Here is a 17,372-nt window from a genome sequence, read left to right on the forward strand (position 1 = left end):
AATTTGTGTCTGTCTATGCAAATAATAACCTGACATCAAGAAGGTCATTAGGATTGTGCCAAAGGCCTTTTTCAATGTCACTCATCAAAGCTTCTGCCAGAGCAAGAGTGCACGTAGTTAACATTCTTCAAGTGCTTCTCCAGTTTGTTCCTTTTAAAAGGATTAAATGGCCACTATGGACATTGGTCCTATTTTAGACAGCGGTCCTATTTTAGACATGATTTGCACAAATATTGTATTGCTCAATTTAAGAGGAGAGGAAGAATGCAACAACACTTAGGCTGCATTCACACCTGAGCGTTTCAAACTAGCGTGATTTTAACATGTTTTTGTTAAGGTCACCAATGTAAAAGGCAGAAAAAACCCTGTAATCTGCCCCAAAGAAGGTCATTTTCTTTTTTTGAGCTTAGGGCATTTTTCAGGCGTTTTGCTTCAGGTGACAAAATGCTCAGCTATGAACAGGTGCCATTGAAATGAATGGGATTTTGCTCGTTGGGTGTTTTTCAAGCATTTTCTTGGGCGTTTTATGAGCTGAAAAACGCTCAGGTGTGAATGCAGCCTTAACATGCTAATAAAGAAAGTGCTGTAAATTTTTAACAGGCATAAAAGATAAAATAACTCACAAATTATTCAAGCAATTCTAGAAAATAACATACACACTGTGCCACGATAGCACTGCCTTGGGTTACTATTTATACAATTACAGTGAGACTACACAAAAGAACAGACAGGAAGGCATGAACATCTAGTGCATTACCAAAAATTTATTGCAAGATATAAAACTGATAAGAAATGGATACTCACAAACGTACATAAGCATGTAAACCAGAAGAGGCCATGCAGTACAGGATATGCATACTCCTAAAACACCCTGCTATTGTGTTTTGGGGGCGCACCCCCCTTCCTCAGAGCAAAGCCTTCCTGTCTCTTCTTTTTGTAGTTTCATATTGGATCCCCTGAGGAGGGCAGCATCCACCAAGCATTTCAGGTGTTTATGGACCTGTTTTTTAGTCCCATCCCACTGTGGAGGACCCCTGAGCACCGGCAGTGACTGCTTTTCTTTGTGTTACAATTAAAGTGCCACTAAATTCTGGTACAAAAAAAATAAAAATTAAAGTTTGCATTCCTAACTCAAAAAGAACCTTCTATTGCCCTCAGCCTGCTCCAAATTTCTGTTTTGTTTTTTTTGCGGTTGTGATCAGAGAGGAAGAGGAGAGAAGGCAAAGCGAGGGGAGAGCAGGCAAAGGGGAGAATGGGAGTGGATAGGAGAGGAAAGGGAGGGCTGAGAAGAAGAGAAAAGAGAGAAAAAAAAAAAAGAAAAGAAGACAGACAGACAGAAAGGATGGCAGGTGGGTGGACATTAACATTAAGGTTCAATGTTCCCACTTCTGAAGTCTCTAGGATTTATAGCAAACAAGTCAGAAAAGAAATACTGGAGATGTCATTACTGAAATTCTGGGGTGTGATCATCCCCATCATTCCTTGGTCACTGACCCAGAACAAGCGTGTGTTGTTGAGGGCTCAAAAACCTGCAATGGGCATGCTTGTGTCAAGTCAGTGACTCGAATAACGAAGGAAGGACAAGGATGACAGCACCCCAAACTTGTAGCTTCAATATTTCTATTTTGCTAGGTTCATTTTAAGAAGTCAGTGTGCTTCAAGCCACCAGAGTCTACCCAAAATATTTTGGGTACGAGTGGCCATATCCGAATTACAGAAACATGAAAAACAGCAGCATATGAGGCGTGCCTAGTGCAGAGTTTGTTAATTTCTAAAAGAACCCATGTCCACCAGGGAATTCTCTTTGGAACAGAAAAGATCGCTCTAGTCACTCCAGCAAGCACTTTTACACACTTAACTTGAAACCCTAAACCCAGTATGGGCCCCTCATATGGTCAATTTCAGTGCAATGCATTACTTCATATGAGAGAGATATAGATATATAACAGATGAGGCATTTATGACGTGAGTGAATATCACCTCTCAGCTATATACCATAATGTAATAACAGCATGCATTTTATAGCCCGATAATAAAAAGCAAGCTGCAGTGTTGAGCCTGCAGTGTCCCGTGGAGTTCTCTCCTTCCTAAACACGAGTGGAGGAAAAGCTGGTCACATGACTGACTAAACACATCATTTGGCTCTCCCTTAAAACTGATAAGTTATCTGCTCTTCTATAAAAAATGTAAAAAAAAAAAAAAAAAAAAAAAAAAGTATTCAGCTGACATTGAAGTCCCATAGCTGGCAAAATGCTGAACACTTTGATGTGCTTTATAAATCTGTAATATTCTTATTTTTTTTTTTTAATTTAAGGCAGTCATATCACTGCTGTATAAAAGACCTCCAGTTATATGAACATCTATATGTATAAAATGTATCTGTAAATTTGTGTGCCTATGGTGTGGTCTCGGTCTAGTGTCAAATATGCAGAATTATAATAAATTATAAACCTTCACCAGGATAATCCCATGGAAAAGCAATGCAATAAGCTATTAGAATAAGGGAATTTTAATCTCCAGGTATCCCAAATATTTTAGTCCTATCAGACCACTGACAGCAATGCAGAAAGAATGAAGCAGCTGCACTCTGACTATTCAAGGAACATACGCAAAATATTCCTTGCAGTTATCAAAAAAATATAACATTTTTGGTAACGTTTTTGTTTGTAAGTTTGGTTTAGGAAATCATGACAATTTCCTGCACCAAACATCAGCAACTTCAAACTGACTTTACCAGCAACAGCAACACCAGAAGCAAAGTAACAGTGAGGTGCTCTTTTTAAGGGTTTCTAGAGGATTATTGGAAAATTGGAAGCTATATAAATATATTACAGGTATTTAAATATACACTGTTTATTTGCCCTTTCAAGGCAAAGTAAACAAGCCTCCTGATAGACCAACCCCCTGAGCAGGTTATACTTGCCAATCTGCATCCTTTTGGAGCATTTACCCCCAAAAAGAGCAAGGTTTCTGGAAATTGAAGGGGGGGGGGGGCGACACATGTGACCTTTCCACATAAGGCCGTGCCGAGCAGTCAATCACCAGGCCTCAACATTCTCACCTGGGCAGCACAAAAACGTTATCCACCTGGATCGCTCCGACACCACCCGCCCTTAAGATCTCACCCAGGGCGGATGCCTGAAGGTGGTGAGGGAGCATGGGAGTGCAGGGTGGGGCGTGGGCTATGACTTACACAGGTGACAGTCTCTTTACCAAATATGGGGTGTTAAACTGGTGATAACTATTTCAGATTCATACTTCTGTCTGAAGGAGCTAGGTTATCTTGCTAAAATCTGATTTGTGGCTGTGCAAAGTCTTTAGTCAGGTTTGGTCAGCACTGACAAACAATTGAATTACGCAGAATTGTAAACAGCTCTTTTGAAAGTGGACACACATTTAACACCAAAGTGATTGATTGGAAGTATTTCCATAGAGACACAGATTCCTTACAAGTGCTTCCACATATTTTATGAGTGCCGTGTACACATGAGACATGATGACTTGTCATGCCTACTGACCTCAAAACAGGGAATGAGTGCCCACTTAAAATGTTTACCAGCGAGCTGTGCTGCAGCACTGGACTCAATCAAGTATATATTTTTCTATGCACATATTAAATAGCGAAAATGCCAAGCTCAATTTCCATTACAGAAACAGCAATATAAAACAAATGCTGGAAATGAAAAGAAGTCTGAGTGCAATGGCTGCACAACATATACAAACAGAACTTGACTTACAATGACTGGTATGGTATTTGCTCGATATAGGATTTGCTTGAACAGCCTATATCTGTCGTACAATGGCTTCATCACCTGCCTCTCGCACTTTGTTACCTGAAAAACCAAAACAAAGTTGCAAGGTTAGTGCTCCGAAGTCTGAAGCTCAAAATACTTTATTATAAAAAATTATTAATGTTCAAAAAGATGCTCTAAAACTTTTTTGGCAAGTTTGCAGGACCTGAAAGGAACTTTCAAAAAAAAAAAAGGAAGTGACAGTGCAGTGTTTTTTTGGGCTTCATGTTTTGGTGAGCAAAGTTGACACCTGAGAATCTGAGCCGGCCGCTTCTGCCCCCTCAACTCCAGTGAGTGCTAGAGGGTCAAAGCAGACTGCAGTGACCGACAATCACCAGCTCTCTCTCTCTGCTCAGGTAGAGATCGGCAGGGTTTGCTCGGTTCACAGCCTTGGAGCTGGCAGGGAACCGGTGCTGCATCCACCTAGGTAAGTAGTATTCGAAGATTTAAAAAAATTCTCATACGTCTCTTTTAAGTTAGATTATACTGACCCAAACCAGACAGGAAAAAAAGGACAGGATTTGATCAAAGTTCTTTGTCTAGCACTAAGAGAAAAATGCTTTCCAAGTGCAATGGTAGACTCTGCAAGAAGTAATTTCCTAGCTTTAAAGAGCGTAAAGATGACCAAGTCCGATAGGCCCTCATCCTTCAGGACCTGGACTTCAACAGCCAAGCCGTCAAAGCTAGGAGAAGCAAGATGGCCAACCAGCCCTTGGGACAGATGATCTGGGTGGACCCATAGGCAGTTCGGCAGGAGCCTGATCAAGTCCAGGTACCATGTTCTCCTGGGCCAGTTTAAGGCAATGAGAATCACAGGGATGACCTAAAATCCTGCGACGCGGGCAAGGAAGGGACTTCACAGTAAGAAACCTGTGGGTCATGCTACACTGATCTCAGAGTCACCAGAACATCCACTGCAAAGGCTAGAAAATCTTTGGATGGGATGGAGATAAACCTGCTCAGTTTGGAGAAATACTCGCAATGTGCACAGTGGTCAGGGCTGTATTGTTCTCCCCAATCCAGAATCAGATCCAATTTACTCTGAGCTGCAAGACTTCTTGTTCCTTCTTGATTGCTGATGTATGCTTCTTACATCAGGGACAGGGTTTCACCATGGCCCTGGATCTTTAAAGTACTCTGTGGCTGAACCAACATGTTGCACACAAGTAGGGCTGCAACTAACGTTTATTTTCATAATCGATTAGTTGGCAGATTATGGTTTTGATTAATCGGTTAATAACCTTAAAAAAAGTGTGGTGTATAATTTTATTAATATGTAAAGTTTAAAAAAAAATAAGGCAGTTTATTCTTAAAATATCTCTATGCAGTGGTAAATATAAATAACCAACTAAATGGTTAGAGAGCAAAATATCTAATCCACATAGAGAATAACACACAGAAGAGATACACTGTATATACCATTAGAGGAGATATACTGTATAAACTATTAGAGGAGAGATATACTGTATATGCCATTAGAGGATATATACTGTATATACTATAAAAGTGTGAATTTAAAAAACAATGTCTTCCTTCAAAAAAAGTCATTTTCAGATTGTTCATTTGATTTTCTAATCATTAGTGGGGTCAAATGGACATTCATTTTCAACCACAGTGATGGGAACATTTGGAAATATAAGAAAACTTCTTGGTCAAAGGAATTATCAGTGTAGGTGGTTTTCGTTCAGAAATTACATTAATTTTAAAAACAGAATGTTAAAAACCAAGTGAAAATTTCAAACATTCTTTCATTCAGCGAATATACAAAGATTTCGTCTGAATATTCTCATCTAAAAAATTGATCCGTGTGGCCAGCATAAGGCTCGGTACACACCTATGCAGTTTGCTTTTGATCTGTTTCTGCAGTGCTTTTTGCTGTGAGTTTTGATTTTTGCGCACGTGATTTTGCTGAGATTTGCATTTCTTTTGGCCAAATTGTTGGGCAGATTAAAAAACACAAACTGCTGCAAAAATGCATTACATGCTTTTCTGCAGCTTCTCCATATTCTCGTATATTAAACCAAAAAAGCACCGGTTCACGTTAAAAAAAAAAAAAAAAGCGGCCGAAAAAAGCATAGATGTCAACGTGTCCCATAGGAAACCATATAAATGAACTGTAATGCATTTCTGCAAAAAGCACCAAAAAACACAGATGTGAACCAGGTCTAAGACGTTTATTAACATAATGTTGTTAAAAAAACAAAAATTAGCCCTTTATAGTACAAAAAAAAAAAAAAGCAGTTAATCGCTACTGTAAGGGGTTAATTTTTTTACTGTAGAACTGTGAAAGTAATATTTACAGTAGCGAGTATTTGCTCTTTCTGTACTATAAAGGGCTCGTTTTATTTTTTTTTTTAACCCCATTATGTTACTGGCCGATTAATCGATTATGAAAATAGTAATCAATTTCATAATCGATTAGTTGTCTCAGCCCTACACACAAGTACCTAGGTAAGAGCTGTCAGGAGAAACCAGTGCCAAAGACACATTACATTCTTCTTCTTGATAAACTCTTCGTTAAAAGAACATTAAATGGCACAACTACAAACCTACCATGACATGGCTGTCCACCTAAACCGACAGGCCATGCAAGGAGAACATTAATCAGAGAAGCAGCCAAGTGGCCCATTGTAACTCTGGAGGAGCTGCAGAGATACACAGCTCAGGTGGGAGAATGTGTTGACAGGACAACTATTAGTAGTGCACTCCACAAATCTGGCCTTTATGGAAGAGTGGCAAAAAGAAAGCCATTGTTGAAAGAAAGCAAAGAAAAGTCCTGTTTGCAGTTTGCGAGAAGCCATGTGGGGGACACAGCAACCATGTGGAAGAAGGTGCTCTAGTCAGAAGAGACCAAAGTTTAAATTTTTGCTCTAAAAGCAAAACGCTATGCGTGGTGGAAAACAAACACTGCAACATGAACACACCATCCCCACCATAAAACATGGCGATTGCAGCATCATGTTGTGGGGATGCTTTTCTTCAGCAGGGACAGGGTAGCTGGTCAGAGTTGATGGGAAGATGGATGGACCCAAACACAGGGCAATCTTAGAAGAAAACCTGTTCAAGTCTTCCAAAGACCTGAGAATGGGGCAGAGGTTCACCTTCCTGCAGGACAACAACCCTAAACATACAGCCAGAGCTACAATGGAATGGTTTAGATCAAAGCATATTAATGTGTTAGAATGGCCCAGTCAAAGTCCAGACCTAAATACAATTGAGAATCTGTGGCAAAACTTGAAAATTGCTGTTCACAGACGCTTTCCATCCAATCTGACAGATATTTTACTAAGAAAAATGGGCAAAAATTTTCACTCTAGATGTGCAAAGCTGGTAGAGACCTACCCAAAAAGACTTGCAGCTGTAATTGCAGTGAAAGGTGGTTCTACAAAGTATTGACTCAGGGGGGCTGAATACAAATGCACGCCACACTTTTCACATATTTATGTGCAACACATTTTGAAAACCATTTATCATTTTCCTTCCACCTCACAATTATGTGCGACTTTGTGTTGGTCCATCACATAAAATCTCAATAAGATACATTTACGTTTTTGGTTGACACCTGACAAAATGTGGAAAAATGGGTTTGAATACTTTTTCAAGGCACTGCAAATCAATATCTATACATATAAATCAAGTTGGTAAAATAAAAACACACAACAAAAAGAATTTATATCAAGCTGATCTTTCGCATGCATCAAATAGCATTGAAGACATATTTATACATAATTTTCATTGCAACATTATCTTGTACGTGTGTATTTTATGTTTTTTTGTTATAATGCCTGTTTATGCATATTTTATGAAGGTTCCAAAATAACATTGGTATTATATCAAGTCAGTTTGTTCTGCTGTAAATTAGCTACAAAAATTACTAATGGCTATTCACCATTTAGATTAACAGAGAAGTAAGAGTTTGGCTTTTTTTTACCTATTCCTACTTATCTAGGTTGATGCAGCATTGGTCTGATGCTGCATCTGTCTCTTGGCATCTCTGTACTGAGAACGGAGACACCGAACACGATGGCTCGGTTCTCACAGTTACCCGAGCGGAGAGCTGCTGACTGTCAATCAGCAGCTCTGAGCTATGGAGGGGCGGAGCGGCTGAGACGGCCATCAGTCCAGGCACCTGGCGGATCCAGACTCCGAGTCGGGATAACACAGTGCCTGGACTGATCTGTGTGACGTCCGCAGAGAGTGAATTTCAGACCACTCTCTGCCGAAAACGGGTCACAGGAGTGCAAAATTAATTGCACTCCTGTGACCCATAGGAGAAGCCCAGCCAAACAAGCCCAAGCTGGACTTCTCCTTTAAGCCCTCGTCCACACTGGTGAAATTTGTCATGCGATTTGACAGTCTCAAGTCGCACCCTATTGTCGGAAATTAAACCGTTTAAACTGCCACGACTCATGTCACAAACACTTTGAAAAAGCTTCCTGCATTCATTTTTTCCGATTTCATTGCGACTCGCATAGACTTAAAGTCGCATGCCACCATGAAATTAGAGGTGCAAATCGCACTGATCTGTGGCTCTAAAATTGCGCTAAAGTAGTGTGATTTCAAAACCGCACCAGTGTGAACCAGGGCTAATAGACACTTTTAAGGTTTCAATATTACACATAAAGGTTGGAAAAAGTGACACTTGCCCACTGTCTGGCCTCTTTATCTAGGGGCACCTTTGAGAGTTCCACCAAAGGCAAACTAGCCAGACATAAATTAGAAAAATAACAGAATATAGGGTTTTAGTTTTCCTCACAATAAGCGAAACAAGCTGTGGAGGTCAACACACTCTCAATATCTATGTAAATGAATCTATAGAGCTTTATTAAAGCCCTTAGTAAGTAAAACACTTGTGGCTCACAATAGGCTCCAAACTAATAAGCTTACAATACTTTATACTCTTTAGACTTCTGATTTTTGGCTTGGCTGTTTTTCAATAAAATTGCTTTTAAGCAGCCAGTACTTTTCCACAATCTACCAGTGCCAAGAACAAAGTCTATTTAATTAAAGTTTCCCAAAAAAACATTAACGTGAACTGACTCATGTTAACACTCTGACTAAACTGAAGCTAAACAAATAATAAAAGGAATGATTCCTAATTAGAAATTAGGCATTTTTCATATTTATTCACTAGAGTAAGGGACCAAATTACATGAAAGAGGACAAAAAGAGAAAAGGTGCAATCTCCACACTTTACAAATAATCTGCATTCTTTAAATTTCTTTAAAGTGGTTGTAAAGGTAGAAGGAGGTTTATTCTATTGCATTTTTTTTTTTTCTTGTTTTTCCAATTTCCTAAGCTCTAGTTGAGAACGTGAAAATGATTTAATTAACGCTTTAGATAATGGTCATGCATAATGTTCTGTAGAATGGAAGTGTATTCCACCCTTGTCCACCTCTACCAGCTGATAGTATTCAACTATTCATTTCCTAGAATTGTCTTTTTAATATGAAAAATGCAGATGCTCTGCTGGCCTTTCTTCATCAGATCCTTACCCGGGAAGCACACTGATGCAGGCATGGAAAAGGCTGTCAGCTCCAGGTTAGAAGAGACTAAATTATTGAGGGGAGAATTATATGCAAAACGTATAGGCATTACTACGGTTTATGGTTGTCAGATAGTTTTTCACTTAATCTAGATTGTGATACAGTTTTTCAGAAAATAAAGAGAATATTAAGAAACATACCGGTCTGCCGTGAACACTTTCATAGTACAGTAGGGCTTTCTGAAGTGACACTTTTTCTGTTGCAATCTGATCCCTGGTCATATCCTAGAAAACACAAAAAAACAAATCAATGTATTATGAAGCAAAACTCAAGCCAAATGATGTTCTCTAGTGCTAGAGCCCATTAACATAACTAGTGTGAGCATAGAACTAGTAACTTATTAAATTATATACTGAATGAGTGGTATGCAACCTGTCACAATATGGAAAGGCTTCAGATACATAGGTAAAATTATATATACTTCAGATTTCAAGTTTCCCCATCCCCAATACAAAAAGAATGAGTAAATAAGCAACTGGCTGGAGTGTCATTGTATTCATTTGGACGAATCCAGTGTATAGCCATTGGGTATTATTAAATCTATTTGAAAAAAAAAATGCTTATATATCAAAACACCCATCAGTAATACAGATTAATACCTAAAATGTTTAGTGATTGATAGCTGGGGAAAAAAAATAAGTAAAAAAAAAAAAAAAAAAAAAAAAAAATCTAAAAAAAGAATGGCCACACTACCCAAAACCTATTTGGTTATTCTGTCTGCTAGGGACTCCAGCAGACAGATTCCTTCTCAATGTTTCTTGATCTTTTAAGCAACATAGCAACATGAGAATAAACTACTCTCAGGGGAATTAACAACAAGGCTAGCTCTAGGAGTAGTAAAAATTCAGGAAAAATAAATATATATTTAACCACTTTAAGATCGGGCCTATTTTTCAGACTTTTTGTTTCCAAGTTAAAATCATTTTTTTTTTGCTAGAAAATTACTTAAAAAAAATTATAACAATATAAAAATATATAATATGTTTGGGGGGTTCTAACACCTTAGAGAATAAAATGGCTGTCGTTGCAATACTTTGTCACACCGTATTTGCACAGCGGTCTTACAAGCTCACTTTTTTTTGGAAAAAATACACATTTGTGAAATAAAAAATAAAACAGTAGTTAGCCCAACTTTTTTTATATTGTGAAAGATGATGTTACGCATAGTAAATTGATACCCAACATGTCACACTTCAAAATTGTGCCCGCTCGTGGAATGGTGACAAACTTTTATCTTTAAAAATCTCCATATGCGACGTTTTAAAAATTCTAGTTGCATGTTTTGAGCTACAGAAGAGGTCTAGGGCTAGAATTATTGCTCTCGCTCTAACAATCATGGGGATACCTCACATGTGTGGTTTGAACACGGTTTTCATATGCGGGCGCTACTCACGTGTTTGCTTCTGCATGCGAGCTCGATGGGACAGGGCACATTAAAAAAAATTGTTTCTTATTTATTTTACTTTTTATTTTTACACTGTTCTTTAAAAAAAAAAAAATTGTGCCATTTTTATTCCTATTACAAGGAATGTCAACATCCCTTGTAAGAGAAAAAAAAAGCATGACAGAACCTCCTAAATATGAGATCGGGGGTCAAAAAGACCTCAGGTCTCATATTTACACTGAAATCCAATTTAAAAAAAAAAAAAACAACAAAAACGTCCCTTGACGTCGCTTCCGCCCTGCAATTGTATGGAGCCGAGTGGAGGCCATCTTCCCCTCACTCAGCTCCATACCCAACACGGAAGAGGACGCGATTGCGGAGGTAAGGGGCGGAGGGCACTGGAGAGCGGGGGTGGGTGTGGTCCCTCTCCCACCAGCAATAAAAGTGATCTTGCGTCAAATCCGCCACAGAGACCACTTTTATCTGAAAGTGGACCGCCCGCTGAAGAAGTGGATACTGGGGTTATGGCAGCTAGCTGCTGCCATAACAACGATATTCCACTTTAAAGTACCGCCGTATAATGACGGCGGGCGGTCTTGTAAGTGGTTAAGACACCTGTATTTTATATATTATACACAATTTATAAAGCACCATCAGTTTACGCAGCACTTTACAAAGTAGAGGGGGGACAGCACAATTACAGTACAGTTCAATACAGAAGGGAGAGGAGGGCCCTGCTCATAGAGCTTACATTCTAAAGGGCGGGGGTGGTGGTACAAAAGGTAATAGCTGCAGAGAATGATTTGATAAGGGTGGCACAGGGACGGTTATTAGGTGGGTGTGGGATAGGCTTCCCTGAATAATTGAGTTTTCAGGGATCTCCTAAATGTGGACAGGTTAGGGGCTGACTGGATATACCAGTTGAGGGAGTTCCAGAGGATGGGAGAGGCTCTAGAGAACAAGCTCAGTTTTAGAAAGATTGAGTTTGAGAATGTGGTGTGACATCCATACCGATATGTCATTCAGTAAGTTTGAGATCCGTGAGGAGATGGAGGGGGTGAGTTGAGGAGTGGAGAGATAGATCTGGGTGTCATCGGCATAGAGGTGGTATTGGAAGCCATGGGAGGTTATCAACTGGCCCAGGTAAGAGGTATAGAGCGAGAATAGGAGGGGCCCAAGGACGAGGCCTTGGGGTACCCCAACAGAGAAGAAGAGGAGCGGAGAAGATGGAGTTGTGACACTGAAAGTGCGCTGAGATAGGTAGGAGGAGGACAAGGATAAAGCAGAATTACAGAGGCCAAGGGAGTGTAGTTTGCTGAGGAGGAGCAGGTGGTCAACTGTGTCGAAGGCAGCAGAGAAGTCTATGAGTTTTAGCAGTTAGTAGGTCATTGGTGAGTTTTAGTGCAATGTTTTAGACGGAAGCCGGACTGTAGGGGGTCGAGAAGGTTGTTGTCCATGAGGTAGCGACTCATTCAAGGAGGCAGTGTCAAATTCCTGGAGTCAGGTTTCAGTAATAGCAAATGGATTAGATTAAGAGATTTTGAGAGGAAAAGGTCATTGACAGAAGCTAGTTTGTTGAAGACCGAGTGGGCATTCCAGAGGGCACATGAAAGAGGGGGCTGGCTTGTGGAATCAGGGGAATTGGGATGAGAAGGTGGGAGTTACGACTACTGTTGGAGGAGGTAGACAGCCAATTTTGGGGGTGCAAACTGGGGGTGGGAATTGGGTGTGGTGCGATGTCCCCAGACATTAGGAGTAGTAGGAGGGTGAGGGTGGTAAGGCGGGAGTGGGATTTATAGGAGGGCAGTGGAGTGGAAGTGGTGATACTGTGTGTGCTTAGAATGAGCAGGAGGTGATAAGTGCAGTAATATTGAGTTTTATATTATATAGAAAATGCATTAAAGTGTCAGTTTCCAGTTAGATAGTTCACAACAATGTCTGTTCACCATAGCAGGGAAAATGATTGGTTTATTCTCCTTGTAGAAACAAAGTATAAGCACATAAAACAACTTCCTTTCCATATTTATACCTTTATATCTTCTGGACGGTTAACCTCAGATCTCTTTTCCTGCAGCTTCTTCTGAATGGTTTCCATTGTAGCTTCTATGGAAGGCTTGGCTGCCTTTTCTACCTCTGGCTTTCTGTCTTCCTCCCTCTCAAGCTGGGAACCAAAACTTTTTGGGAGTGTATTGCTTCGCTGTCTCATCTGTGGAACCACATCTTCCTCAGATAGCTTGATTTTTGACTCTAAGTAACATAATTCGAAATTGATCATACAAAAATGTAGTTTAGTTAAAAGAAAAATAAATAATAATAAAAAAAAAAAAAAAACAACCAAAAAATAAAAACCTTGAAGTCAAAATAAAAACACAAAAATCAGCACAAGGGACATTACCCATTATTAATCTGACATGTCCCTTGTGCTGCTGGTACAAGGATCAGAGAGGAAGATTTCAAGGAAAGCAAAACCCAGGTACACAAGGGACACATTGTAAGAATCATAAGTAAATGACCCATGTGCAGATTTTTTTTTTCCAAAACTATTTTTGTTTTAAGCAGGTACGTACAATTTAATTTTGCTGTACAGAAACGCTTATTTCACATTGCTCTGCTACATCTTAATACACATTTTAATACACCAATCTACCAAATAAACATTCATCACCTTTGCACGTTATATTTTAAACATATGCTGTACGCAGAGTCTATTACAATCCAGCATACCCAGATTGGCGAATGGCGAGAGGACTTCCATCATCCATTCATTCATGTGCAAGCAAAAATGCATTTTTTTCATCTTCCTTGCATGTGAATGGATATTCTTTGCAAAGTGAAACTTCACCACATTTAGTCAGCTTTAGGGGAAATTCCTACGCAAATTTGACAGCCTATTTGCCTTTAATAAGCCAACACCAATATGTAGAAGCATTTTAGCTCATGCCAAAGCAATCTTTCACATGGTCCAATAGGCTTGCATCGTTTAATATCTCTGTATCAAAGTGTTTATCCTACACAGGGCAAAACAGCTTTATACTTCAGTGCTCCTTCTGAGCTCTAATACTTGCTTACACCAGATATTTTGATGGCTGCAACAGAGGGAGGAGTGCTGGACAGGTGAGTGGTGGAGGGATGGGCTAATATAAAATGAAAATTTACCTTGAATAAGCAAGGTGACAAGGTCTCTTTACAGAAGAGCCTAAAGCTCGCTTTGCAGCTGAACATTACAATAAGTGCAAACTACATTTTAATTTCCATTAAAAAATAAAACCTGTATGATACAGCTAAAAACGCTAAATTAAATTTATTCCACCATTTAGATTTTATCAGCTACAAAACGTTGCTGATAAAACAGGAGTTTTCTGGTAACAGGCAACAAAGTGGGAAACGTGCGCATTCCAGAGATCAGGCTAGCAGGAGGTCTACGCTAAACTTTGTAATTACCTTTAAGCTGCTTCCGGAACTTGGTCAGCTCATTCATCCATTTTAGAACTTCTGGATTTGTAGCTTTGTCACGATGTGAAGGCTGGAAAGAACAAAGAGAGGAAAAGTTATATATGGTGTGCTGGGAAAACATTTGTTTTATACATGGCATTTGTATTAATCGGAGTATTCACTCTTGAATTTTTATATTAGAGTAAAGTTTTTACTTCTAGGGAGAAGTTTTTTCTTTTTTTTTTTTTTATGATGAACTTGTATTTTCCACCTGTTAGAGAAGAGGCAAGCTGTTAGACCATCCTATCTCTTACCTGAGAACTGACATTCAAAACTGTCTTGTAACAAATGTGGTATAAGAACATAAAACAAAAATGTTTTAATTATTTAACTGGTAGGTTTATCTGTTTAAAGCAGATGGAACAGAGTGTCCGTTATTAGCCCTGAGCTCAGGCAGGAGACAAGTCAGACTTGACAGGGGCATCAAAGCCAATGGGCTGACATTTCTGCTCTGGCAGGAAGAGAATACAACTAAGAACAGGAGACACCGCTACCCTAGGAAGCAAGGTTCTGCGGTTCTTAAAATTTAAAGCCTCTTTCCCACTGGCTTTCCGATCAGGTCCGCCTGTCAGTTTTTCAGGCAGACCTAATCGGAGCCTCCACTCACTCCTATGAAGCGGCGAATTTCAGCAGTGACATGTCCGCTGACACCTGCTGCTATCCGATCCTGTTTGTGAAATCCAAACGGATGGTGACCCTATTTTCCATCAGTCTGGCGGATTGGATCAGATGAAAAACGGACAGGTGGTTCATTTTAATCCGATCTCTCCATAGAGGAGAGCGGGGCTCTGACAGGTCCGTCTCAGCACAGTGAGCGGAGATGGACCTGATCGAACCCCCCCCGGAGTCCGCCTGATGGATCGCCCACGTGAAAGGATCCTAATGCTGCGTACCCACGATCGTACAACACGTACGACGAGCCGAGAAAAAGTAATTTCAATAGCCAGTGCGGCTCCTTCTGCTCGATTCCGGGCATGCGTGAGCTTTTGTGCGACAGACTTATGCACACACGATCGGACTTTGACAAGTGAAGTTGGCGGGAAATTTGAGAACCTGCTCTGAAACATTTGTGGCCGGAAATTCCGCAAATGTTCGATGGAGAATACACAAGGTCGGACTTTCAGCCAACAAGCTCACATCGAACATTTCCCATCGGAAAGTCCGACCGTGTGTACGCGGCATTAGAGTGGGGAACCAGATTTGTACAAATGCCCACTTATGACTGGTTCTTTTTAAGGATTAGAAAGAAAATCGGCAGTTGTGGTTCATGTTAACACAGAAATACAAGGAAAAACCCTTACCCTGTATTTCCGTTCTTCTTCAAACCTTTCCTCAAACTTGCGGATTTTCTTCTTTAGACTCTGAATTTTGCGAGTAATCTGTGCAGGTGTCAGGTCCTCATCCCGGTCGTCCTCATGTGAACCCAGGGAAGAGCTACGTCTTCGGCTAACAGAAAAACAAGAAATTAGCACAGCACAAGGAAGCATTAAATCTTGCTCTGAATGATAACATTTTTTCTTTAGTCCGACGCATGTGTGTACATCATACACAAAAACATAATGAGACTCCATATAGAATATGTTTAAAGCATACTGCCAAGGAGAAAAGTAGAGAAAATATAAATGGTATGCTTAAATACATTAGTATATATACAAAAATCTGTGTTTTTATACGAGTGTTCAGTACTCCCATGTACAGCAGTGCCTATACTGGAAAGGGTGGGCCAGCAGCGTATGCCTATCAATTTAGTGCTCTTAGTCTAACAATAAACACCTTAACAGTAGGGGAGGTAAAAAGACAAAAAAAATTACATGATGCCGCTAATTTATTTTCCAATTAACAGGCTAAATGGAGGAGTGAGCCACGCATAAGGAAGCAGAACCCCAACAGCATCCCATTATCATTTCATGAAAAGGCGGCTGTTGTATTCTGTACAATATATATACCTTGAACGAATCTTTAAAATTAGATTTTTTTTTTCACCGGAGCTTTGCTTTAAAAATCTAGAGGAAGTAAACCCTGATAGGTTGTACTTCCTCTTTATTCCTCTGCAAAGTAAAAGCATAATGGGCTAGTACGCATCGCATACTAGCCCATTATGTTGCACTTAACTGCAAACAAAGCCGCAATGTCCCCGTCCATCTTCACCCCTCTTCCTTCCGGGGTTGTGGACTCCGGCTCTGTGACTGGCCGGAGGCGCGGGAGCCAACGGACACGGGCCCTATAGAAATGGCACGATCGTGCCACTTCTTTAGTGCGCATGCACCGATGTCAGCGCAAGCGTATAATGTAAAATATCTCCTAAATTGTGCAAGTTTAGGAGATATTTCCAGTACCTGTAAAAAGTGCCCTGATGCGATTCAGTTCGCATAGGTAGCGCTATACAAGTCACTCCATTCAGTAATTCATTCATTCACCTGCAGGTAAGCCTCATTATAGGCTAAATAAAATAAACAAATAAAAGACAGACAATTTTGAAAAACAAAAAACTATTCTTTACTTTCTGCTAGAATACACATTCAAAAAAAAAAAAAAATATATAGATTATGGACTGCGACATTGCAGCAGACAGATCTAACCTCAAGTGACACTTTTTGGGGCATTATTACATTGATCAGTGCTATAAAAATGCACTGATCAATGTATAAAATGACACTGCCAGGGAAGGGGTTAACACTAGGGGGCGCTCAAGGGGTTAACTGTGTTCCCTGGGTGTGTTCTAACTGTGTGGGGGCTGGGCTGCCTGGGACAACAAAGATCACTGTTCCTGATCACTAGGAACAGCAGATCTCAGAGTTAGAGAGGAGAATTGGTCTCGCTCTAACGGTTGTGGCGATACCTCACATGTATGGTTTGAACACCGTTTTCATATGTGGGCACGACTTACGTGTGTGTTCACTTCTGCGCGCGAGCAGGGAGGGACAGGGAAAAAAATTCTAATTTATTTTACTTATTTTTTATTTTTACACAGTCCTTTTAAGAAAAAAAAAATTAGCATCACTTTTATTCCCCATTGCAATGAATGTAAACATCCCTTGTAATAGAAAAAAAGCATGACAGGACCTCTTTAATGTGAGATCTGGGGTGAAAATCCTCAGCTCTCACATTTATACACTTAAAAGCAAAAAAAAAAAAAAAAAAAAAAAAAAAAAAGGGAAA

At 39.9% G+C, this 17,372-nt stretch overlaps 1 protein-coding gene across 5 annotated transcripts in view; it reads right to left on the minus strand.

The window, feature by feature from the left end:
- The window catches only part of FAM13A (family with sequence similarity 13 member A), a 280,680-nt gene that overhangs the window by 16,688 nt on the left and 246,620 nt on the right, over nt 1-17,372 (minus strand). For all 5 annotated transcript variants that reach the window (XM_073600928.1, XM_073600935.1, XM_073600923.1 and 2 more), the window contains 5 exons: nt 15,515-15,659; nt 14,163-14,244; nt 12,751-12,968; nt 9,478-9,561; nt 3,738-3,833 (listed from right to left, as the gene is read on the minus strand). In XM_073600928.1, coding sequence (XP_073457029.1) covers nt 3,738-3,833; nt 9,478-9,561; nt 12,751-12,968; nt 14,163-14,244; nt 15,515-15,659 — 625 coding nt within the window. The remainder of the gene's footprint in view (nt 1-3,737; nt 3,834-9,477; nt 9,562-12,750; nt 12,969-14,162; nt 14,245-15,514; nt 15,660-17,372) is intronic.

The sequence above is a fragment of the Aquarana catesbeiana genome, linkage group LG01, assembly GCF_042186555.1.
Source record: "Aquarana catesbeiana isolate 2022-GZ linkage group LG01, ASM4218655v1, whole genome shotgun sequence".
NCBI classification, from domain to species: Eukaryota; Metazoa; Chordata; class Amphibia; order Anura; family Ranidae; genus Aquarana; species Aquarana catesbeiana.